General features: G+C 40.2%; 2 protein-coding genes across 4 annotated transcripts in view; one reads left to right on the top strand and one right to left on the bottom strand.

Moving 5' to 3' along the window:
- The window catches only part of whamm (WASP homolog associated with actin, golgi membranes and microtubules), a 32,321-nt gene extending 26,466 nt beyond the window's left edge, over positions 1-5,855 (top strand). The window contains exons 12-13 of the mRNA XM_015039869.1: positions 5,602-5,606; positions 5,842-5,855. The gene's annotated coding sequence lies outside the window, so the exon portion shown is untranslated. The remainder of the gene's footprint in view (positions 1-5,601; positions 5,607-5,841) is intronic.
- Positions 1-19,558, bottom strand: part of homer2 (homer scaffold protein 2) — a 28,400-nt gene continuing 8,842 nt past the window's right edge. For 2 of the 3 annotated variants that reach the window (XM_015039872.1, XM_015039870.1), the window contains exons 2-9: positions 16,265-16,421; positions 9,721-9,852; positions 9,346-9,438; positions 8,716-8,855; positions 6,593-6,749; positions 5,898-6,008; positions 2,635-2,715; positions 1-339 (exon numbers count right to left, since the gene is read on the bottom strand). In XM_015039872.1, the coding sequence (XP_014895358.1) occupies positions 151-339; positions 2,635-2,715; positions 5,898-6,008; positions 6,593-6,749; positions 8,716-8,855; positions 9,346-9,438; positions 9,721-9,852; positions 16,265-16,421 (1,060 nt within the window). In that variant the 3' untranslated portion in view covers positions 1-150. The remainder of the gene's footprint in view (positions 340-2,634; positions 2,716-5,897; positions 6,009-6,592; positions 6,750-8,715; positions 8,856-9,345; positions 9,439-9,720; positions 9,853-16,264; positions 16,422-19,558) is intronic. The other variant, XM_015039871.1, reaches the window with a different exon arrangement.

Genomic DNA, 19,558 nt, shown 5'->3' with positions numbered 1-19,558 from the left:
CACACAAGGTTGTGTTTATTACAAGCCAAAGCTGATAGATTCAGAGAAGACATCACTTTGGGGGATGTAGGTGCAGCATAGTTTCTGCCCTGAAGAGACATTTTTAGTGAATCCTTCATGCCCGACCTCTCAGCTCTGCCTCACTTCCTCTCAGTTATCAACACCGAGTTTGGAGAGTCCTTGTCTGAACTCGTGCAGCTCATCCAGCTTTCCATCCAGAATATCCATGAACTTCTTCAGCTCGCCCTTCATGTTTCCTTGTTTCTGCCGACTGTCGTTGATGTCCATCTGAAGTCCCTCGAGTCTCCCCTCCAGCTCCTTGTTCTGCGATTCTGCTGCCTGCAGGGCAGATGATGGGAAAGTAGTTACAATACAGAGGGAAAGGGGGGGGGGGGAGTCCAAATGCAACTCAAAGATCAGATCTGATTCAGAAGTAGAGGGACTTCATTGATGTTCGGTTTTACAGAACGAAGAAACCGCTCGGGGGACGTTGCCCTTCAGTGCAGAGTGGAAAAAAGTTTTCATATCCCTCGAGTTACAAACACAAACTTCAATGTGTTTTATTGCAATTTTGTGTGATGGACGGACAAAGCAGTGCAGATATGTGGAGGGAAAGTGTATATAGTTTTCCAAAATGAAAATCTGAAAAGGTCAGGAGTTTTTGCAAAAATCTTTTGAATCTTATCAGATTCACAATAGGTCTTAGGCCTGGACTTTGACTGGGCCGCTCTAACACATGAACATTAATTGATCCAAATTATTCCACTGCAGCTGTGGCTGAATTGTGGACCTGCTGGAAGGCGAACCTGAGCCCCAGTCTAATGTCTTTTCTCTCTCCAACAGGTTTTCTTCTGGCTGTGGCCGAATACAATCAGATTTATAAAAAAAAAATAAAATTCCACTTTATCGTTATATAAAGTGAAATGCATTGAAATAGGCTTGTTTTGGTCCAACACAAAAATTGGTATGTCATATTTTGAATGTCTGAATAAAATGACAGTAATGCAGTAAGTGGTAAAATGTCCAGATGAGTTGAAATGTAAACTTATTAAAACTGATTCCTTCTCAGGCAACCTCACAATTATGATCCCTTCCTATTTGTAAGTATTGTATCGAAATATCTTCATTCATTCTACTCTCTTCTTTATTAACGAAGTACATTCAATAATATTTCTAAAATATTCCTGCAGGTGACAGGATTACTAAGAGCATCTCTAGTAGAAATAATAAAATTAACCATTTTCTTATACATAAAATCCCAGTAAAACATACTGAAGTTTGTAGTTCTACCACGACAAAATGTGAAAACGTTTCCAAGACGCGACGTCTTTTTCTCAATTCCCTAAATGCATGAATGAAAACATGAATTTCCTCTTTGACCTGAAAAGCAGAGCATCAGGAAGGACTTGTGTTGAGAGTGCGAGGTTGGTGGTTTAAATCAGGTTTTAAAACGGGCGACACATTAATGCTGCAAATACTTTTGAAGGGAGGAGATTAAAATAGGGGGTGCCAAATGGGACGTCCATCTGCATGACTGCATCCTACAGCTGACTCTCGAAAGCCGATCCCCTCACGAGGGGGGTCAGCTTTAAATAGAGGAGCCCCACACTGACCTCCTGGAGGCAGACGCTTTATATTCATGCTTTTAAACTTTGATGCGTGAAAGGGATTTACTTTGTAAGGGAAAACCTGCCTCAGGTTTTGGCTTAAAGTTCAACAGACGGAGCTATCTGAGGAATCCAGCTATGGGCCGTGTCTGTTTGTATAACAGGTTAGATAATCTGCTCCAGCCATTATTCTCCACCCGGCTGGCGGAATCCAGTCATGGGGTGAAGTTTGTGACGTGAAGCAGCCACAGGAATGCCACCGGTGGCTTTACTCTCCTCCACGCTGCGACTGAAAAGCAGCGCATTTGTGACAGTCTGGATGATCAATCCTGCTCTGAGTCAGCCAGCACAGGGTGAAATGAGCGTCAGTGTGGCTCGTGTTGGTCTTGGCACCAGCAGCCTGTGCCGTCATTCACCGAGCCTGGCTCTTCTAGTTTTACCGAAAGTCCAGTTATCACTGGGAGGGGGAAAAAAAAAAAAAAAAAAAGTCTATTTCGATAAAAGCTCTTTGTTCTAAAGACTGACATGAGGTGGACCTGCATTGTTTTGTTATTTGTCAACACAAAGCGACTGGCACAGCCCACACACACACACACACCTACTGAAGTGTTATAAGACTTGATCATTAAAGCTCTGTGAAAACCTCTAGAAGTGCTTTATTTTATTCACTAAACAGAAAACCCGCTCCACCAGGAAACTAATGTATCCTGAGAGCAATGCATCCCTGAAAAGCTCTTCTTTTTTTTTTCTCCTCCTCAACAAAGAGTCAATAATCCACTCAGAGCTGCGCAGGGCACAGACCTTTATTAATAGACACAGTATCAACAATATGCTGGTGAGACACGTGATAGGAATGTTGTGTCACCAGCCCCCGAGCTGAATGATGAACAGAAACTCGCTCTTCACCTCTGAAAGCCTTGCAGCGTCGCATCAGGACGTGTTCAAGGCCCCTCGGCTCCCCTTTTTTATTCCGCTTCAAATTAAAGCTCAGAGGCAACGGGATCGTCACCCAGAGCTTTAAGCATACCTTCAGTTTTGCAGTGATGCCCTCACACTCTCCCATCAACTGAGGGATTATCTCCGCCTGCCTCCTCAGATTCTCCAACTCCTAGGAAGGAAAAGAGGAAAAAAAAAAAAAGTTAGTCAAAACCTAAAAATAAATAAATAAATAAATAAATAAATAATGTCAGGTTGATTCTTCCTGCATGATTAACTTCTAAACATTAAGGATATATATTTTTTTAGTGTTTTGTCTGTTGCCAAATTGAAATGCGGAAATCTACAAACAATCCAATTAAGACGTTTTGTTACAAAGCGCAATTAATGAAACATATTTTACAACCAGAATGAAAACTAGTACAAGAGCAGAAGATAAAAGGGTTAGAATTTAAAATTATGCACCAAAACCCCCAATTTGTGTTGATTTCACTTTTATTAGGGCTGAAACAAATGATCGGATTAATCGATTATTGAAATAATCAACTAATTTAGTTATCGATTCATTGTTTACTGGAGTATACAGACTCAAAACTAAGAAAAAATATATACATTTTACATTTAAGAAGAAATAAAAAAAAAAACTTTGTAAATATGCTCTATGTGAAATTCAAGTGGTCTAGTTTCAACTTCGACCTTTTCAAATTCTGTGAAAAATTATCACCTTTTTGCCATCCAGTTATTAATAAAAAAATTAGTTAACAGATCAGTACTGATGCCAAGTCAGGCAGAAACTGCTGAGCTTTTCACACTTTGATGTTAAAAGTTTTTTTTTTTTTTCACAGCAGATGCATCATTTGCTACAAATGAAATGAAAGGACTGCTGTGTTTTGGCATTTTAGGTAAAAATATATTTTCATTTTTAAAGGGAATTGAATCGTTTATTTGCAATTTTTTTAATTTTTTTATCTGATTAATCGTCAAAGTAACAGGCAGCTTAATCAATAACTAAAATAATCTTTAGCTGCAGCCCCAAGTTTCATGCATTATAAAATGCAACAGTCAATCCTGTGTTGCTTCAATGCATTCCACTTTATTCACAGCAATTCAACCGGCAATAATTGCCCCAGTCTTTGGCGCAACCTGCGGCAGTTTTGTCCTTTTAGTTTCCGTTTGGCCGGCGCAGAGGTCAACGCCACAGTGGGTCCTAAATAATTCATTGGCTTGTTTTTAATTGGAGGTAGTGACAGTGAGCATCTACAGAAGGTGGTGAGTCACTGTGCAGATGAGACTGTGGGCCGCCTGCTGCGTCTCGACGCTCTGCAAACAGCAGAGCCTCTCTCCCTCTCCGAGCCCCCGGGGTCAGCGTTCCGAACACGATGGCCGATATAGCGCGGAGAAGAAATGCTGGAGCTCCCCGAGGGCCACATATTTCACTTGTAATCTTAAAATAAGCCCACGCCTCTTTGAACTACTTTCCCTCCCGACAGGGTGAGAGATTCCCCATCGTCCGAGGGAAGATGTATATGTTCTAATAATATTCCCGCTTCCAGGTCGTAAACTAGCATATTCCAGACGCAGTCTACCTCAGAGTCAGAGCAGCAGCGTCTCCTGGCAACATGACTCTTCATTTTATCCAGTTTTATAATAGGAGCTATAGAAATCAACCTACGCAGCTGCCCGAGTCGCACACCTCTAGATTTAGAAAAACGTTTCTGAATTTGTCTAAAAACGTTAAAAGGAAATGTTACGTTTTGATGAACTTGAGCTATTCAAGTTAAAGTGAAACCAAATATTTACATACATTTATTCTCATTGTCCAACATTAAATCAGTCTGAGCCTGAAGCTTTTAGCTCAGAAGTACCAACATTATTTCCACTTGCTAAATGCCAGTACAACAAAGAGTTTAGTCATTACAACTTTCTTCTAGGTCCAAAAATTGGATTTTGTGGATTTAAAAGCCAATTTTAAATCCACAAAATTTGAAATTTAAACTTTTGTGGATTTTAAACAAGTGTCTCTTGGAACAAGGCTCTTAACTTGTATGCCTTGGAACAAGTTAAGAGAGCCCAGGTGAAAGTCTTTGTAAGCTTCTGATTGGTTCTTACAGGTAATTAAAGTCACACCTATGGAAGAAATTTAAGGCACGCCTCAAACACGCCGAGTCATCGTCTGACTTAAAGACAAAAATGTGAGCAAAGACATCTGGAGGGATCTGTGGATGTCAGAGCTACCAGTATTGGGGTTTTAACATATCGGTGTTAAGTGCTTCCTCTGAGTCAGTTTAGTTTAATGTAGAGGTACCAGATCGAATCATGCATTTAAAATATTAAAAAATGATACAAATAGTTTTAATTTTCTATTGGAAACTTCATCTACTGTCATATTCTAGTCACTGTGAAAAAATTTGTCACATTTGGAAATGTAAAAGTCATCCTAATTACATCTTCAGAACAAGCAAAGATTAAATTAGTCACAATATGGTTGAATTTGATATCGTCTGCATTACTGTGGACGAGCTGGCCAATGAAAATCTTTCAATCAAACCTGTTTTTACCAGAAAACGCTGCAATAAGGTCATCTATTAATCCGACACCCTTTTTTTAAATGCACCCAATTGTATCATCCTTTTATAAATGCACAATTGGAACATTATACATTCCTGAGAGCAGAGAGAGCGAAACAGAGAAAAGCCACAGAAGCGTATAATTAAATGAAACCGGGTTTGCCAGTAACCTCTAATTTGCGTAAATATGTGTAGCCTACATACATAATTACATTAGACTAATTACCTGTAAAAAACAAAACAAAAAGAAAAGTCTAAAATCAGACCTACATATTTGTGCTTCCTTTGAGGGGCGGGGGGGGGGATAATTCAAAGCAACTGCAAAGTTGAGGTAAAACACAAAAGGAGCAGAAATCAAAGTATAGTAAGCAACACTAATCAGAGCTACGGTGGCCCACAAGCTGATAAAACCACTTGCACAGTAAGCCATTCACAAACTTAAGCTCAGAGACAATGTGTGGTTCTTAAGACTTGTGCACTGAGACAAAGAGGCAGAGTAAAGGTCTGGGTTTAGCTAGATTGACACCAATAAACAGCAGGGGGGGGGAAGAACCACCACCATCTGTGATTTCTTATCCAGAAGTATAAAAAACCTCCCGAGGGAACAGAGTGTTGCAGGATTAAGAGGTGGAGAGGAACCCTGAAAGCTGTGATTGCCTTCATACGAGGGGACTGAGTAAATCACAATGGTTTAAGTGGTAGTAAACCACTTGCTTTACAAGCTCTTAGAGAGAAGCCAGCTCTGGTAGGGCGAGTCTGTTTGAAGATGAATGTGCTGCAGCCTCACCTGCTCCTTCTCCTGCAGCTCTGCCTCCAGCTCCTTCACCCGGACGGTCAGCTGGGCGTTTTTCTGCTTTTCCTGATTGGCTTCGTTGCATTCGGACTCCAGTTCTGCAATCTGAACAAAGGAGGGAAAATTAGGCTCTTTTGTCTGCGGAAAGGTAGTTCAGCATACACCCACTTATTATGCAGCAAGTGTTTGCTATCGTCAGGATATGTTCTACGTTACAAGCTGGGTCACCTTGAAACTGATTACCAAATTTTTTATTTTTTTTTTTAAAAAAGGAAAGTCTGCTGCGAAAGGAAAAGCACGGTGGAAACACCAGCCCAGCTGCAAGCGCAGCTCACATTGATTATGAAACTGAAATGATTCTATTTATAGTGGAGTCAGACTCTGCTGCAGGGAAAACAGCAACTAATGAAAAGTACAGGACTCTGGTGAATTTAATGATCATTTCCCCACACACACCCCTCCCTCCCTACGCGAAATCAAAGTTTTATGAGCAATCCTCTCATCTTATTGAATGGATTTTAATTAATACATCAGCCAAATTATTGATGAGGATGTCATCTGTTGGAGATGGAGTGGTTCTGCGTTTTCCTGGAGGCAGAGGTTTAGGGCTGTCAGCTTCTCCTCCGACAGGATTGATGAGCTTGTGTGTTTTGTTTGAACTTCCCCGCAGGACGGTGCGAGCACGTTACCTTTTTCCTCAGAGTGTTGCTCTCTTCTTGACAGGCAGTAAGCTCCTTCTTCCAGCTTTCCACATTAGCAGAAGACTCCTGCAGTGAATCCACCAGTCTGGCATTACTTTCCTTTAAAGTCTGAAGCTCCGTTTCGTACTTCTTAGCGGTGGTGTTGCTGCGAGGGAAGAGGGGCAGACGCATCAACAGGTGTCATTAGTCAAGGAGATAAACCGTTCGGGGCTCAAACGACAGAACGGCACAGAATCATTTCATTTATGCTGCAAAAAGGAAATCTGGGAACACTCAGTTTAAAAGGCTGCATTTCATCAATAAGGTTGGGGATGTTTTTGATGGTCATTTGCTATGCATCACTTTGCGTTTCTTTATGCATGGACGGGTTGGCGTGTTCCGTTCTTGCTGGAAATGGCGACCTGGATGCTCCTCGGCATTCTGCAGCCTTCGGCCGTTTCAAGCAGTGTCACTGCAGAAGCTAAATATTCCTTTAACATAAGAGAAATTCAGTCCTTGTCCCTCAGTAAACTACACGTTTAATTTTAAAATCCTCCATTTCTTTGAGGGGGTGAAGTTAAAGATAAAAACATTCTGATTTGGTGTAACCTTTAAGATGCTGATGGCACTTATATAGCATCAAAAACATCAACAGACATGAACTGGTTTCGTTTTATAAGCACAATTGGATGAGAGGAAAGATGAGCAAATACCAGCAACTCAAAGAATTAAATTTAAAAAAAGACAAAGCAGACGTTCATGAAAAATACAGTTGCCCATTTTATTCATCTTTCTGCTGGAGATGATCTCCATATTTGTGCTTACTCTAAACCTTGCTGCATAAACATGTAATGCATTTCATGCTGCAAACCTTCCTGCTGACCTGATGAACAACAACGACAGTGAAGAAATGGAGAAGCAGAACCTCTTTCTGTTGCTGCCTATAATCAGTTCTAGAAAATTTTGCTTACTATAATTTTAATTGGCTCTGCCGCCCTGAGGTCCCTAGATTCCCATCTGGATCCACATCTGGTGTTTTCATGCAATTATAATTCACTCACTTGGCAACAGCATTGAGGTCCAGGTAACCCAACAGAGTGAAGCTCCAGTCATCACAACAGCTCATCAAGATCATAGAGGTTTGGGGGAATGCGACATCACACAACTGTATATTATATATATATATATATATATACATATATAAAATCTTTTGGGTTTAAGAAAAAAAGACAAAATATGAAAGTGACGAGGATCTGCTTTGTGCGGAGTGAAAAATAAAGAGCTTCATGAATTTAGTTCTTCTCCGTTGATTTCGTACATCAAGACAATATAAATGTGTTAAAATGACCAGTCTCATAAAACACGCTGAACTATTTCACATCCATCAACAATCAAGCTGAAGGGTGAATATTTTCAGTGCAACATAAAATTATAATAATATGTTCAAACCATGTTGGTGAAACTGGTGCCAGGCTGGCCCAATGCCCACAGATTGGAGAAAAATGTGTTTTGGAAGCTTGTTTAATATTTTAAATTTCACTGGATTAGAATAATTATACCCATGAATAAGTGGCTAAAAACCATCGAGTTCAATCGAAGCCTCCGGCGGATCCAAAATGCTCCAGTGAGCTCGGATGAGATTCAGAAAATAAACTTTACTCAGATTTTATCCTCTTTCAAGTGGTTCCCTGTAGCATCCAGGAAAAAAAACAAAAACATTAAAGTTTTTCTCTTGATAACCAAACTCCATTTTCTCAAAAGGTTTATATCTCCAATTTCTTCCCCATCCCCACCTGTTCAACTGGGAGACAATCTGTCCCTCCCTGTGAACAAGAAAGTCTCATTTTCCTTTGCAGCTGGGCATGGCCTCCCTACCTCTGAATGCAGATTCATTTCAATCTGAATTTTTCTTCCCCCAACTAAGCAGAGTTGAAATTATTACAATCGAAATGCACTCGGTATACAACTTTTGTTGGGAACTTTCTTTTTTAAAATAATTATTCAATAAGGAAAGATGTGTACATATACAATTTATACCAATATTAAATAACTAAATGGAAAATCTAAATTATGAGGTGGGAAGACACAGACCTCATCAGATCTTCTGATGTTGCCATAAAATGAAATCTCACCTCTGCTCCACGACGCTTTTGAGGCGTTCGTTTTCGCTCTTCAGCTGAGCGGCCTCTGGACTGAAGGAGATTTTCTCATCATCCGTCCCGTTGAAGCTCTGCGCCTGGTTTGCTGAAGGAGTCTCCCGTCCAGACTCCTGCTGGATGACACGGATAAAGTCAGATACGAGGACAGGCTTGGAGTTTACCTGCAGCTGCTACATTAAGAACGCGGACGTGGGGCCGACATTCTGCCTTCTCCATGATAGGAGACAGTCGTTCAGATGAACGGTGTGAGGAAGCTGAACATGTGAGCTCTGACAGAAGGGATGAAGAAACTTTTGCCAGTATTTATCATGTCATATGGTCCAGTAGAGCCCTGCGTCTCAGGGCTGAGACTGAATGCTACCATCTGGACTCGCTGCCAGCCTGAGAGCTGGGCTGGCAACAAACTGCTGAGTGATGTACCTCCAATCATCTCATCACTGGATCCTTATGTTTTTGTGAAAAGAAAGTCAACATTTCTGGATAATAAGTCGTTGCAGAGAATTTCTAAATAATGTCCTCCTTCTGAAGTTGTGTCAACATGTTCTGTGTTGCAATCAGTCGTTTACAGGGAGGAGTTCCTCGAGCAGCTGAGAGATTCTTTACCTGGGAGTGGTTGCTCAACGTGTCCCCCTTTTCTTGCGATTTGTCCTTTGCCAACTTTGCTGCGTCTTTTACTTCCTGGAACTTCTCTGCAAACTGAAAACACAAGAAATAGAAGTTGTGACGAGTGGCTAAACAAGCCGACACTGATTTAGCTTCTGATGCCTCTGGCTGCTTTCAAAGGAGATTCATTACTTAGAAATAAAAAAAAAAATTAAATAAAAACACTGGATCCACACCTCTTTTTGTTTCAATACTGCATTCAAAACGTGTGATTACCATGAAAGCTGTGCACTGATAAATATCCATCCATCTCCAACATATATATTCATATAAATAAAGGTTTGAGTGAAGACACTTGAAATGTTTAATGTTTACCTTTGACAGCTGTTGCTCTGAAGCAAATCCCAGCCCGAACACTGTGTTGGCCCTGCTGTCCGCCCACTGGCCAAACTTCTGGGACGTCTTAGTGAAAGTCATGTTGGGTGTGATTGTGCTGTTGATAATAACCTGACAGATAAAACAGCCAATTAGTATCACACATTTTTAACATGTATTTAAATGGGGGTCAGTACAAATGGAGTGCTAAAAAAGACTTTTCAATTCTTAAATAAAATGCAATCGAATGCATAAACCGTTGTATTCACATGTTAAATCAAAGCTGTTACTTTATTAGGTTTATATTTTTCGCCTTTCAACAGGGAGTTCAATCAGCTTTGCAACGACTGCAAAAGCAAATGAAAAGAAATGTCATTTTAATCGGCCGCAATAAAAGATATCCAGATAAAAATTTTTAAAAAAGTCAAACATCCAAAAATGAAGCGTAATGCTCTGACGGCTGCTGACCCACTGACATTCAAAGCGTCTGCATTTGTGACGGTACACATTTATCTTTTGAAGCAAAGCAGCGAATGAGACGGTAAGAATCACCTGCTGCAGAACAAGACTGAGGGATTTGTTGAAGCAGCAAAAGTCTGACTGTTTGTGAACAGACGAGTCTAAAGTCGGATTCAAGGAGAGACGCGCAAATAAGCACAAGAGGACATTCTCACGACCAAGATCCAACAGCACTTAAAAGCAGCACATGTTAATTACCCCAACAATTAGGAAACAATAGAAGACAGATTAATCACAGTGCAGCCCTGGTCTCATAGCAACATGGCTCTGAACACCAGATTACAGATTTCAAACTACTGACAGACTTGTGTCCTTTCTTACACCCCCACCGTCTCGCTCTCCATCTTTTCAGTGGCTTAAGTGTTAAAAACATTTTCGCTGAAATCACTGTTGGATACAGAAATGCAAGAAAACATAAGAAAGCAATCCACTAGGCAGACTCAAATAAAACAGCATCTCCCTTTCAGAGGTTTCAACAACACAAACGTGACCCAGTTTACCCTGAAGAGGAACCTGAACAACGTTCGCACGTCTCATTTTAAAGCAGCCAAGTGAATATTTAACAGAGCTCATTGTGCTGGCTCAAAGCAGTGTGTTAAGATAAGATAAAACTTTAATTATCCTTGTGAAAAAAAATAAAACAAACAGGGCTAAAGCTGCAGGATAAAAAAAGAACATTGTAAGCAGACATGAGATTTATTTTGGCGCTTGACAAATAAAACCTCAATATCCAAAAGAATCGGTAGAGATGTTAAGTCTGATTTTCTTTTCCTTCATAAAATTTAACTTTTTTGCTGTATAGTACAACCTACACACATCTTCATTTGTTGCAGTAGTAATTTACTTTTTTTTTTAAATTGGGAACCTATTTTTCCAAAAAAACAATAAAACATGCGTAAAAAGTTAATCCTAGATTTATTTGCATCCATAATACTTCCAACAAAATCAATGTCTGTCAATCATTTACTAATTTATTCTTTAACCAAAGAAAGACTGTCAAGATCATCAATAACCCATGTGCTCATGTTTCCCCTCTGGCAATAATGTGATGCGTCAGTGGCCTTTTTCTCCTAGTCAGTCTTCACAACCCCATTAAAGGAAAATCTGTGTTGATCTTCATAAAAATCAGGAAAGCGGCTAAACCTCCTGTCCAGTCGTAACAATAGTTAAAAGGTTTAAAACAACTGGAACTGCAAAAAACGCTGAACAAGAACCCAAACTTATCAGAAATTTCAGAGACGGCATAAAGGTTAGGGAGGTAGAAATGAAACGTTCAATGTTCGAGAACTGCAGCAAAGAGTTTCACCAAAATTCCTTAGCAATCGTGAAAATAAAGATTGTTTTGGTTCCCACTTCTAGTGACTCTGTTGTAAAACACGTAAATACTGAAAAGTCACTTCTACCACTAAAGCGTAATGGAGGGTCTGTAATGCTGCGGACCAGTTTCCTCTTTGAAAGACTGAAATCTGCAACAACATAAAGTAGCAAGGCCTCTTAAATAAAAGAAAAATACACAAAGATAACTTAAAATGCAAATAATCTGTAAGCCTCTACAAGCAAGACTAAAAATGAATCATCACTGGGCCTTTAGCTGTGGAATGATCCATAATTTGGTCAAATCAACAGCAGGAAAAACAAAAAACAACAAAAAAACAAAACAAAAAGCAACTTCCACATTAAACCCTTTCAAGATCTAAAACATATAATAAGAAAAAACTTGTAGTGGGAGCTGAGAGCTGAAGGGAAGAGAGGATCCAGGACGATGTAAATACAGCAAAGATCCTTTTATCCCCATGATGAACTATGCTACTCTAACAAAAAGATTTTTCAAGACTTAACAGATTTTTGTTAGCAGTACAGGCATACGAGCAAAATGTCTGGGGAAAGTTGGCATTTATTTTAAGAAAGTCAAGTGAACTGGTACGTAGGTCCTCCGACTGTATTTTAGCGTGTAGGAATGCACAACATGGTGAGCAAGCAAATGTGCGAGTGGGAGGGCGAGTGGAGTGACGCTGGCAGCTGTGTGGATGGTGAGATGGGCTGCAGATCAAGTGGCACATGAGGCACAGACAAGATCGGTGCTGGCCCGCGTCCCGAGGGGCAGATAAAAAACCCCAGATTTTCAGAAGACTATAGAAAAACTCGGTGTCTAGTGAATCCACAGAATACGATAAGTCAGAATAAGGAGTAGTCATGCAAAACAGGCAAAGAAATTCATGGGCAGGAAAGAAATGACATGATTTTGAAGATTTGAAAAAGGCCTGAGGGGGAAAAAAGTGAAACCCACAACTTGGCACAGTTTTTTTTTTTTCTTTTTTTTTCCCCAGGGTCTTAGAAGCCAGAATGTACAACCTGACATTACAGTATGACTCAAAGTACAAATCATGAAGAAGCTGACAGCAAAGCCTGTCACAGTTATGCCAAGTAGGAGGAAAAAAAAACAAAAGTTCCTCTGTATGTTTGCCAAATCTTTTAATCTTACTATATATACACACACGCGCTATGATATGCAAAGACCGAAAATGCACTCGCATGCCCATGTCTCTGTGGTGGCAATGACGCAGGTGAACTTCAGAAGGTAAATTTAGTTGCAGTCGATGATGGGATCAAAGATCTGAACCCTCTAAGATCTAAATGAGGGCAAAAGCGCTCACATGTTCTGTGTCTGGTCTCAATCGGTGTGAGTGGGAATGTTTCCTGGTTGTTACGCTGATGGGAGGCTAATATGCCTGGAATGTGAGCACATCCTTTCTTCCGCTTTACCTGGATTCATTCCTTCAGTAAATAAAGCTGTAGAGATGTTTGAGGACATTTATGCAGAACTTTAGCTGAAAACTCAGGAGAATGTCGCTCTGCAGGTTGCTGCAATATTAATAAAAAAAAATGCATATCCAAATATGGAGGAAATTCAGTTCCTGACATTCAGCTGATAGGGAGCAGCATTTTTACTAGTAAATAATGTTTCTGATTATGCTGCGTTTATGAACGGAGCTGCTGTTGGAGCTTCAGATTAACTCATACCAGGTTTGGTGTGATCCTGTTTGGTAATTGTTTTGGGGCTTAACAGCTCTGTTCATTCTCATGACAGCTGCACATGCAGCAAAACAGCCAATCCAGCTCCATTTTAAAACCACACTTCACAAGAACAATGGAGCTTTCTGAAAACTACGAAGCATCCTCTCAAAACAACAATTCTGAGCCTGACAGATGCACAAACAGCAGGACGGAGTTATAGACTGTCGAAATAAAAATGCCTCCTTGTCACTACACTAGAGAATGTGCAGGGTTGAAGAAAACCCCAACAAAAGAATAAGATTCAGACTAAAGTTTGGCAAAATAATCTTCAAGTGCATTTTAACACCCAGAACTGTCTTTTTTTTGTGGGCATTTCCTATTTGCTGGAGTCAGTGAATGGGACAGGAACCTCCATTGTGGGAAAAAAAAAAGGTGAGATTTTCAGCAATAAACTGTAACACTATCACTTATATAGAGTCTCTAAAGCCCACAGAAATGTGCAACTGCAACACATTTGAAAGGGATTTTACAGGCTTCCATGTTCTTCTGGGTTTTAACCTGAGGAAACGGCCGTGTTCAGTGGTGATCCAACTATAAATATGTGAGCATTTCACAGTGTTTACGTCGCAAAACTGAATTAGTCATTTAAAAAATCATCAACAGTATTTAATGAACCACACGTTGGACCAAAAAGAATGAAATGCACACAAATGTTACATCTTTCCATCTTCACAAGGACTTTGCATCGACTTTCATTTATTTCAATAGCGGAACTCTGACCATTACATGCCTGACCCCATGTCTAACCTGAACTCAGTTTTTATTTATTTTCTGTTATTGCACGTTTTTATGCGCAGCACTGATATTGTTGTAAACACTGCCGTTGTAATAACGGTATGATATTTTGATGTTATAATCTTGTACAGTATATTCTTAATCGTTTGTTTTTTACATAATTTTAAAACTTTTGTGCACCTACATCTTGATGGTTCAGGTTACATCTGTTCTACTGCACACGCACAGAATCTAATTTCTGTTAAATCTGATAAGGATGCATTGAGATTTATTTGTGCTCTAAAACCGTTTAAGCCCCCAAAATATTGACTCAAGTTAAATTAACCCACTGCAAATGTGTGTCAATTTAAACTACTGCAGTGGGAGTAAACAAAAATGATGAGCTGCAGAACTTAAACTTAATAATCCTGAATTACAATGCTGGGGAGGAAAAGAAGTAATCCGAAATGCTTCACGCTCTTCCTCTGCAAAGGTTTATCCAATAGTCCCAGTTAAATGAAAACTTAATACTTTCTAGGTCGGGTTTCCCCCTCAGCAGCCAGAGAGGGGATCCGAGTTTTAACAAGCTCACATTGTTAGCAAAGACAATCGAAAAGATGACAGATTGTTAACTCCTGAAATAAATTTGTCGCTTTACATGTCAGGTTAGGGTATGAAAACCTATTACAAATAGAATAATTCATAAGCATAGAAAAAGAAAAAGGAGCACAGCACTTTGCAGGTTCCTGGGCTGAGCTGTACGATTCGGGATACTGACAGCGGAAAGTGCTGATGTGCTCTTCCTCTTGCTGCAGCATCATCAGTGAGATGCCTACACATCATGACTGGACAAATGCGAGCTGATGGTCCGTCATGTTCAGCAGAACAAATCATTACCCTGGACAGACATGTTCCCCCTGCAGCTACAGTGAATGAACCAGAAACTATATTTAACACTCGATGATTCAACATTTCCTCGAATTTGGTTGCTCGGCTCTTAGAGACGCCACATTCACTTTGTAAACAAGGAGCGAAAATCTAAATCTGAACGCGTTATCTCCTCTTAAGCCGAGATAACATTTCAGAAATCTTTATCCTCATGCTTGACATGTAATGGTTCCCTGCAGAGTTGTTATGACACACCTCTGCTGCGGCGGCTACAGGAGTGTGGGGGAATGTGGCAGACGGGGAGGACAGCGGAGCAGCAAACAGGGCCGTCATATCATTTATATAGAGGATGCTAAACGCCTTGTAAAAATATTTATGAACCATTTGAACTTCTTCAAATTTTATCGCATTACACCGACAAATTTCTGTTAATTTATTTGGGATTTAAAGTAATCGAACAACAAAACGAGAGACCAAAATCTTTTTGCAAGGATTCTTCTTAAAAATAAGCTCAACCTGCAGATGAAAACAACTTCCATCCGGTCGGTCAAATTTGCAAAAAAAAAAAAAAAAAAAATCTATTGGAAGAACACTTGGGTTTGCATTTATTGATCGCTTACTGGAAGACGGCAGAAATGGCTTTCTGTGTGATATCCCATATTCCAATGAAACCACACAGAAATCCTGCGAGAGCCACCGGTCCGACGTTTGGTTGGTAATCCTAATCCACTGTCTCTCAAGTTGCTCTGCTTAAACGCTGGGCGATTTAAGGCTCAAAAACTATTGCCTGGCTGTGTCAGCCGAGTGATACTGCTGTCATAATGCTCCGGCGGTTTTCACACAGAGGATTGCCATGGAAACCCATCATCTACTCTTTCACTCAGCTGAGAGAAATAGTTTTAATATGAAAGAGAGCCAAACTCATGTGGAGCGGCTCGTAACTGGAATGTCTTAAGTCCTGGCGTTTTAGTTTTTCAAGCCATGCAACTCTAACCTAAAACACAGAAAGAAAGAAAACATTCAGACATTACTCAAAGGATGAACCAGCATCCTCAAGTCTGAAGAGGCATTTCTAAACAACGCTCAGGATTTATGGAGCCTTTTGTGAAACGGTGCTATAATAATTAATAACCTTTTCAAACAAAGAAAAGCGCAAGAAAAATAAACACCAGCATGCTACGCCGGTCCTTATCAGTGGGAGCTTCAAACGCAACATTAAAATCCATAATGAGTCATTCTGTTCGGTTCTAGCTGTGGGTGCATAACCTCATCTTTGTCTCCAGAAAGCAGTTAAAATGTTTGCACATTACGATCGCGTTACACTTTGACAGAAAACGCACACACAGACCTTGGATCCATCCACGCTGATAATGCGATAGCTGTTGCGTGTGCTGTCGTAAAAATAAGAGACGGTGACGGCCTGCTTGCTGGCAGGAACCCAGTTCTTCTTGGTGCTGGGATCGATTTGGAACACGTGGGCCCTGGTGGTGTAGATCGGCTGCTCCCTGCAGAGTTGAAAACACAGAGGAAGGACCACATTAGAGGGGACTTGAGACAACATGAGCAAAATATCTACAGGTTAAGATAAGCTCCACTGATAATGAGTCATATCCGACACCGTTTTTTGCTACATGCACAGGTAGAGTTGCCCAATATCTCTTGGTGTCTCAGCATCCCTTCCCTTCAGAGTCCCCAGGCTCTGAGGGATAGGTGATAATGTAACACAAACCCTTCAGTAAATCCTTATAGACACTCGGAGCCATTAGCACATCAGCACGCTCCTACGTCTCAAAGGTGTCAATAACACCTTTCTACTTGTATGTCAACACAAAGCGGGCACTTGTGGGTTTGCACTCAACTTCATTTTCACTTGGATAAAGACACAAATCTTCAATAAAATTCCAGACAATTTAAAACCAACAACAAAAAAAGTTCATGTCCAGACAAAAAGATCCATGGGAACTTGGAAAACTTCAAGATGCAACAGGTTTTCGATGAATCGTATGTCGGTGCATATTTATATTTCTCAATGTGAACACCAGATGTAAAAAAAAAAAAAAAAGCTTCAAATATTACTGCAGAAATGTGAACTCGTTTTCTGCCATTGCTTGAACGACTGACGAGTAAAACGCTACAGAGCTTCGCTACATTTAATCCCAGATAGTGTTTTATGAGTTTACAAGCCGACTTCAGTTGTGCCATGTTACGCCACACATGAGCAAAGCCAAAGTCTAGCTGCCTCCAAACAATTTTCCATCAGTTAAATGTAAAGCACGCATAAGATAAAAACTATAAAACTGGCTAGCGGTGCCAAACTCGGAAGTGACTGTGTTGGAGGAACACTGAAGGTCACACCATTTTTCTGAGAGAGTGAAGTGATTTACCTCAGCAATTTTGCTGCATCTCTCACCAAGAGGGGAGAGATGGCCTGTGAGAATAGAGCCAGTTGAACTGCAGCACGACTTAAGGCAGGCTAAATGCTCCTCAGCTTTACACATCCCATTCTGAAGACAGATCACCATCTATTTTGGTCAATTGCACCAACACACACAATCGCCTGAGCAAAAACTAAGACACAATGATCGGAAAGTTGCAAAGTATTTTAAACACCTACAACCAAAGCTAGTTGTCCCTCTGTCGTACTTTCATCAGTTGCCCTGGCAGAGATTTAAATTGGGAAACAAATGTGGTCAATGCATCATGCATCTGCTGCTTTTGTTCACTGACCTGCAAGATTTCACAGTTCATCATTTCCAGGTAGAACCTGAAGCAACTTGCCACATTTGAGCAGAGCAAGATAAAATTCTCCATCTCATGCAGACACTTAGGTTCACCACTGGAGCAAAGTAAAAGTCATCTTTAATATTAATACAGTGCATTACGGGATCTGACCTTTAGGCAAATTCACTAAAAAGGGTTGCTTCTACACAGGAATGCAGAAGAGCCTTTTAAAACGTCCTGCTGCGAAACCTCCTAAAACAAGAAGGATCAGAGAGACTAAAAGCAGAGAACGGGGGAAAGTAATGGCTAGACTTTAAATAATTTGGATTTACAGCAAAGCAGAGATTTCAGCATTTAAGAGAAAGAATAGTTCAGAACCAGCAGTGTATATTTTAATAAAAAAAAAAAAAAAAAAAAAACACACACACCTCCACTGAGAACCTTTGAGATATCAAATTAGAAATCATCATCTAAAAATGATCTTCGTTTAAGTACAAAGGTGATCCAACCTCAGAAATATTAAAATCACCCAAAGGCTGCCTATGTGAATCACTAAAGTATTGAACGCAGAAGGGAACAATTATAATTTTTAGAGACCCTTTGTAAAAGCTGTAATAAACACTGAAAGTAAGAAAAGCATATTTTTTTATTTTATACAACCTGCGAGATCAGTGACAGATTTCTCATCTCACTTCACTGAATACCGTCTTATGTTTTTCTGAGCCTTCTCTCTTTTTGCATTCGACTTTTACCCGACTTGCTGTTCATGACCCAAATTGATATCTAGACAGTAAAGCACTGCATTTATTATAACATGTACAGAAAATTTAAATGAAGCCACATTTTTTTGATGCCTTTAAAGTCAAAAACATCTGCAAACAATCTAATTTCAGGAGATGCAGGGTTAAAGCTGCACCATTTAAAAAAAGAGGAATATGTGAAGCAGAGAGCCAGCCTGACATGCTGCAAATATTCATGAGCTAATAAAGCTTTTCCTTCCATTGGGATTATGGGTTGCTGAGAAATTAAAGCCTAATAAATTTGCTGTCCCCTTTAAGCCTAATCTCCATCTTCATCTGCTTTGGGAACAACAAAACCCATTATACAGATCACTGCTGTTGCTCCATCCACACACACACGCACACACACAGGCTGACCTTTGCTGGGGCGGCCGTGTCTGAAGCCAGCTCGCTCTGGCAGGGGAAGACAAGCGAAAGGCCAACACTGAACACATGGCTGCACTTACACAACTGTTAGTGGAATCCAATGATCTGATTTTTGGGGATAAAAGGCATTAAGTTGATTGATTTTTCCTGAATTAAAAACGATGGGGATGTTTTGACTAAATTCTGGTCCCACTGACTGTCGAGTGCTCTCTGTCCCCATCTGGTGCTTTGAATAATTTACAGGTGTGTGTGTTTCTGTGAGGGGAGGCAAGTCTGAGTTAATTTGCTCTGTCTGTCTCTACATGCATCGTCTCTTTGCTCATCTTAGATCAATAATCGCTCATGGGAAATTAATGGAGCTGCGCGCTTAAAAAGAATATGTTAAAACAAATCTAGATGTGCAGATGACAACCAGCTGAAATTTGTCAAACGTGTTCCTCCAGCTAATAGATTACAAGCCTTTGCATTAATAACAGCAGACAACACTGAAGTCCTGTAAAAGATTTACTTTAAGCCACCTTTGATGTTCCTAAACATGACAGTCTACAGGGGGAGTGAGGCTTTCCAGCACTGTGATTATGTAAAAAAAAAAAAAATATTTTAAAGCCGACACGCTGTCCAGAGAGAAAGTGTGAATAAAAGCACACAGCCGTCACTTTTGACTCTGGAGTCTCTAGATGTGCTTTCTATTGCAACGAGTTGCGGTCACATTGCATTTCTCCCCTACGTGGTTTTAAAAAAGACAAGAAGCAGCA

The sequence above is a fragment of the Poecilia latipinna genome, unplaced genomic scaffold (assembly GCF_001443285.1).
Source record: "Poecilia latipinna isolate Pla-1442-1.1 unplaced genomic scaffold, P_latipinna-1.0 Scaffold488, whole genome shotgun sequence".
NCBI lineage: Eukaryota > Metazoa > Chordata > Actinopteri > Cyprinodontiformes > Poeciliidae > Poecilia > Poecilia latipinna.
The sequence above is the reverse complement of the archived record's forward strand: the minus strand, read 5'-3'. Positions and strand labels throughout refer to the sequence as shown.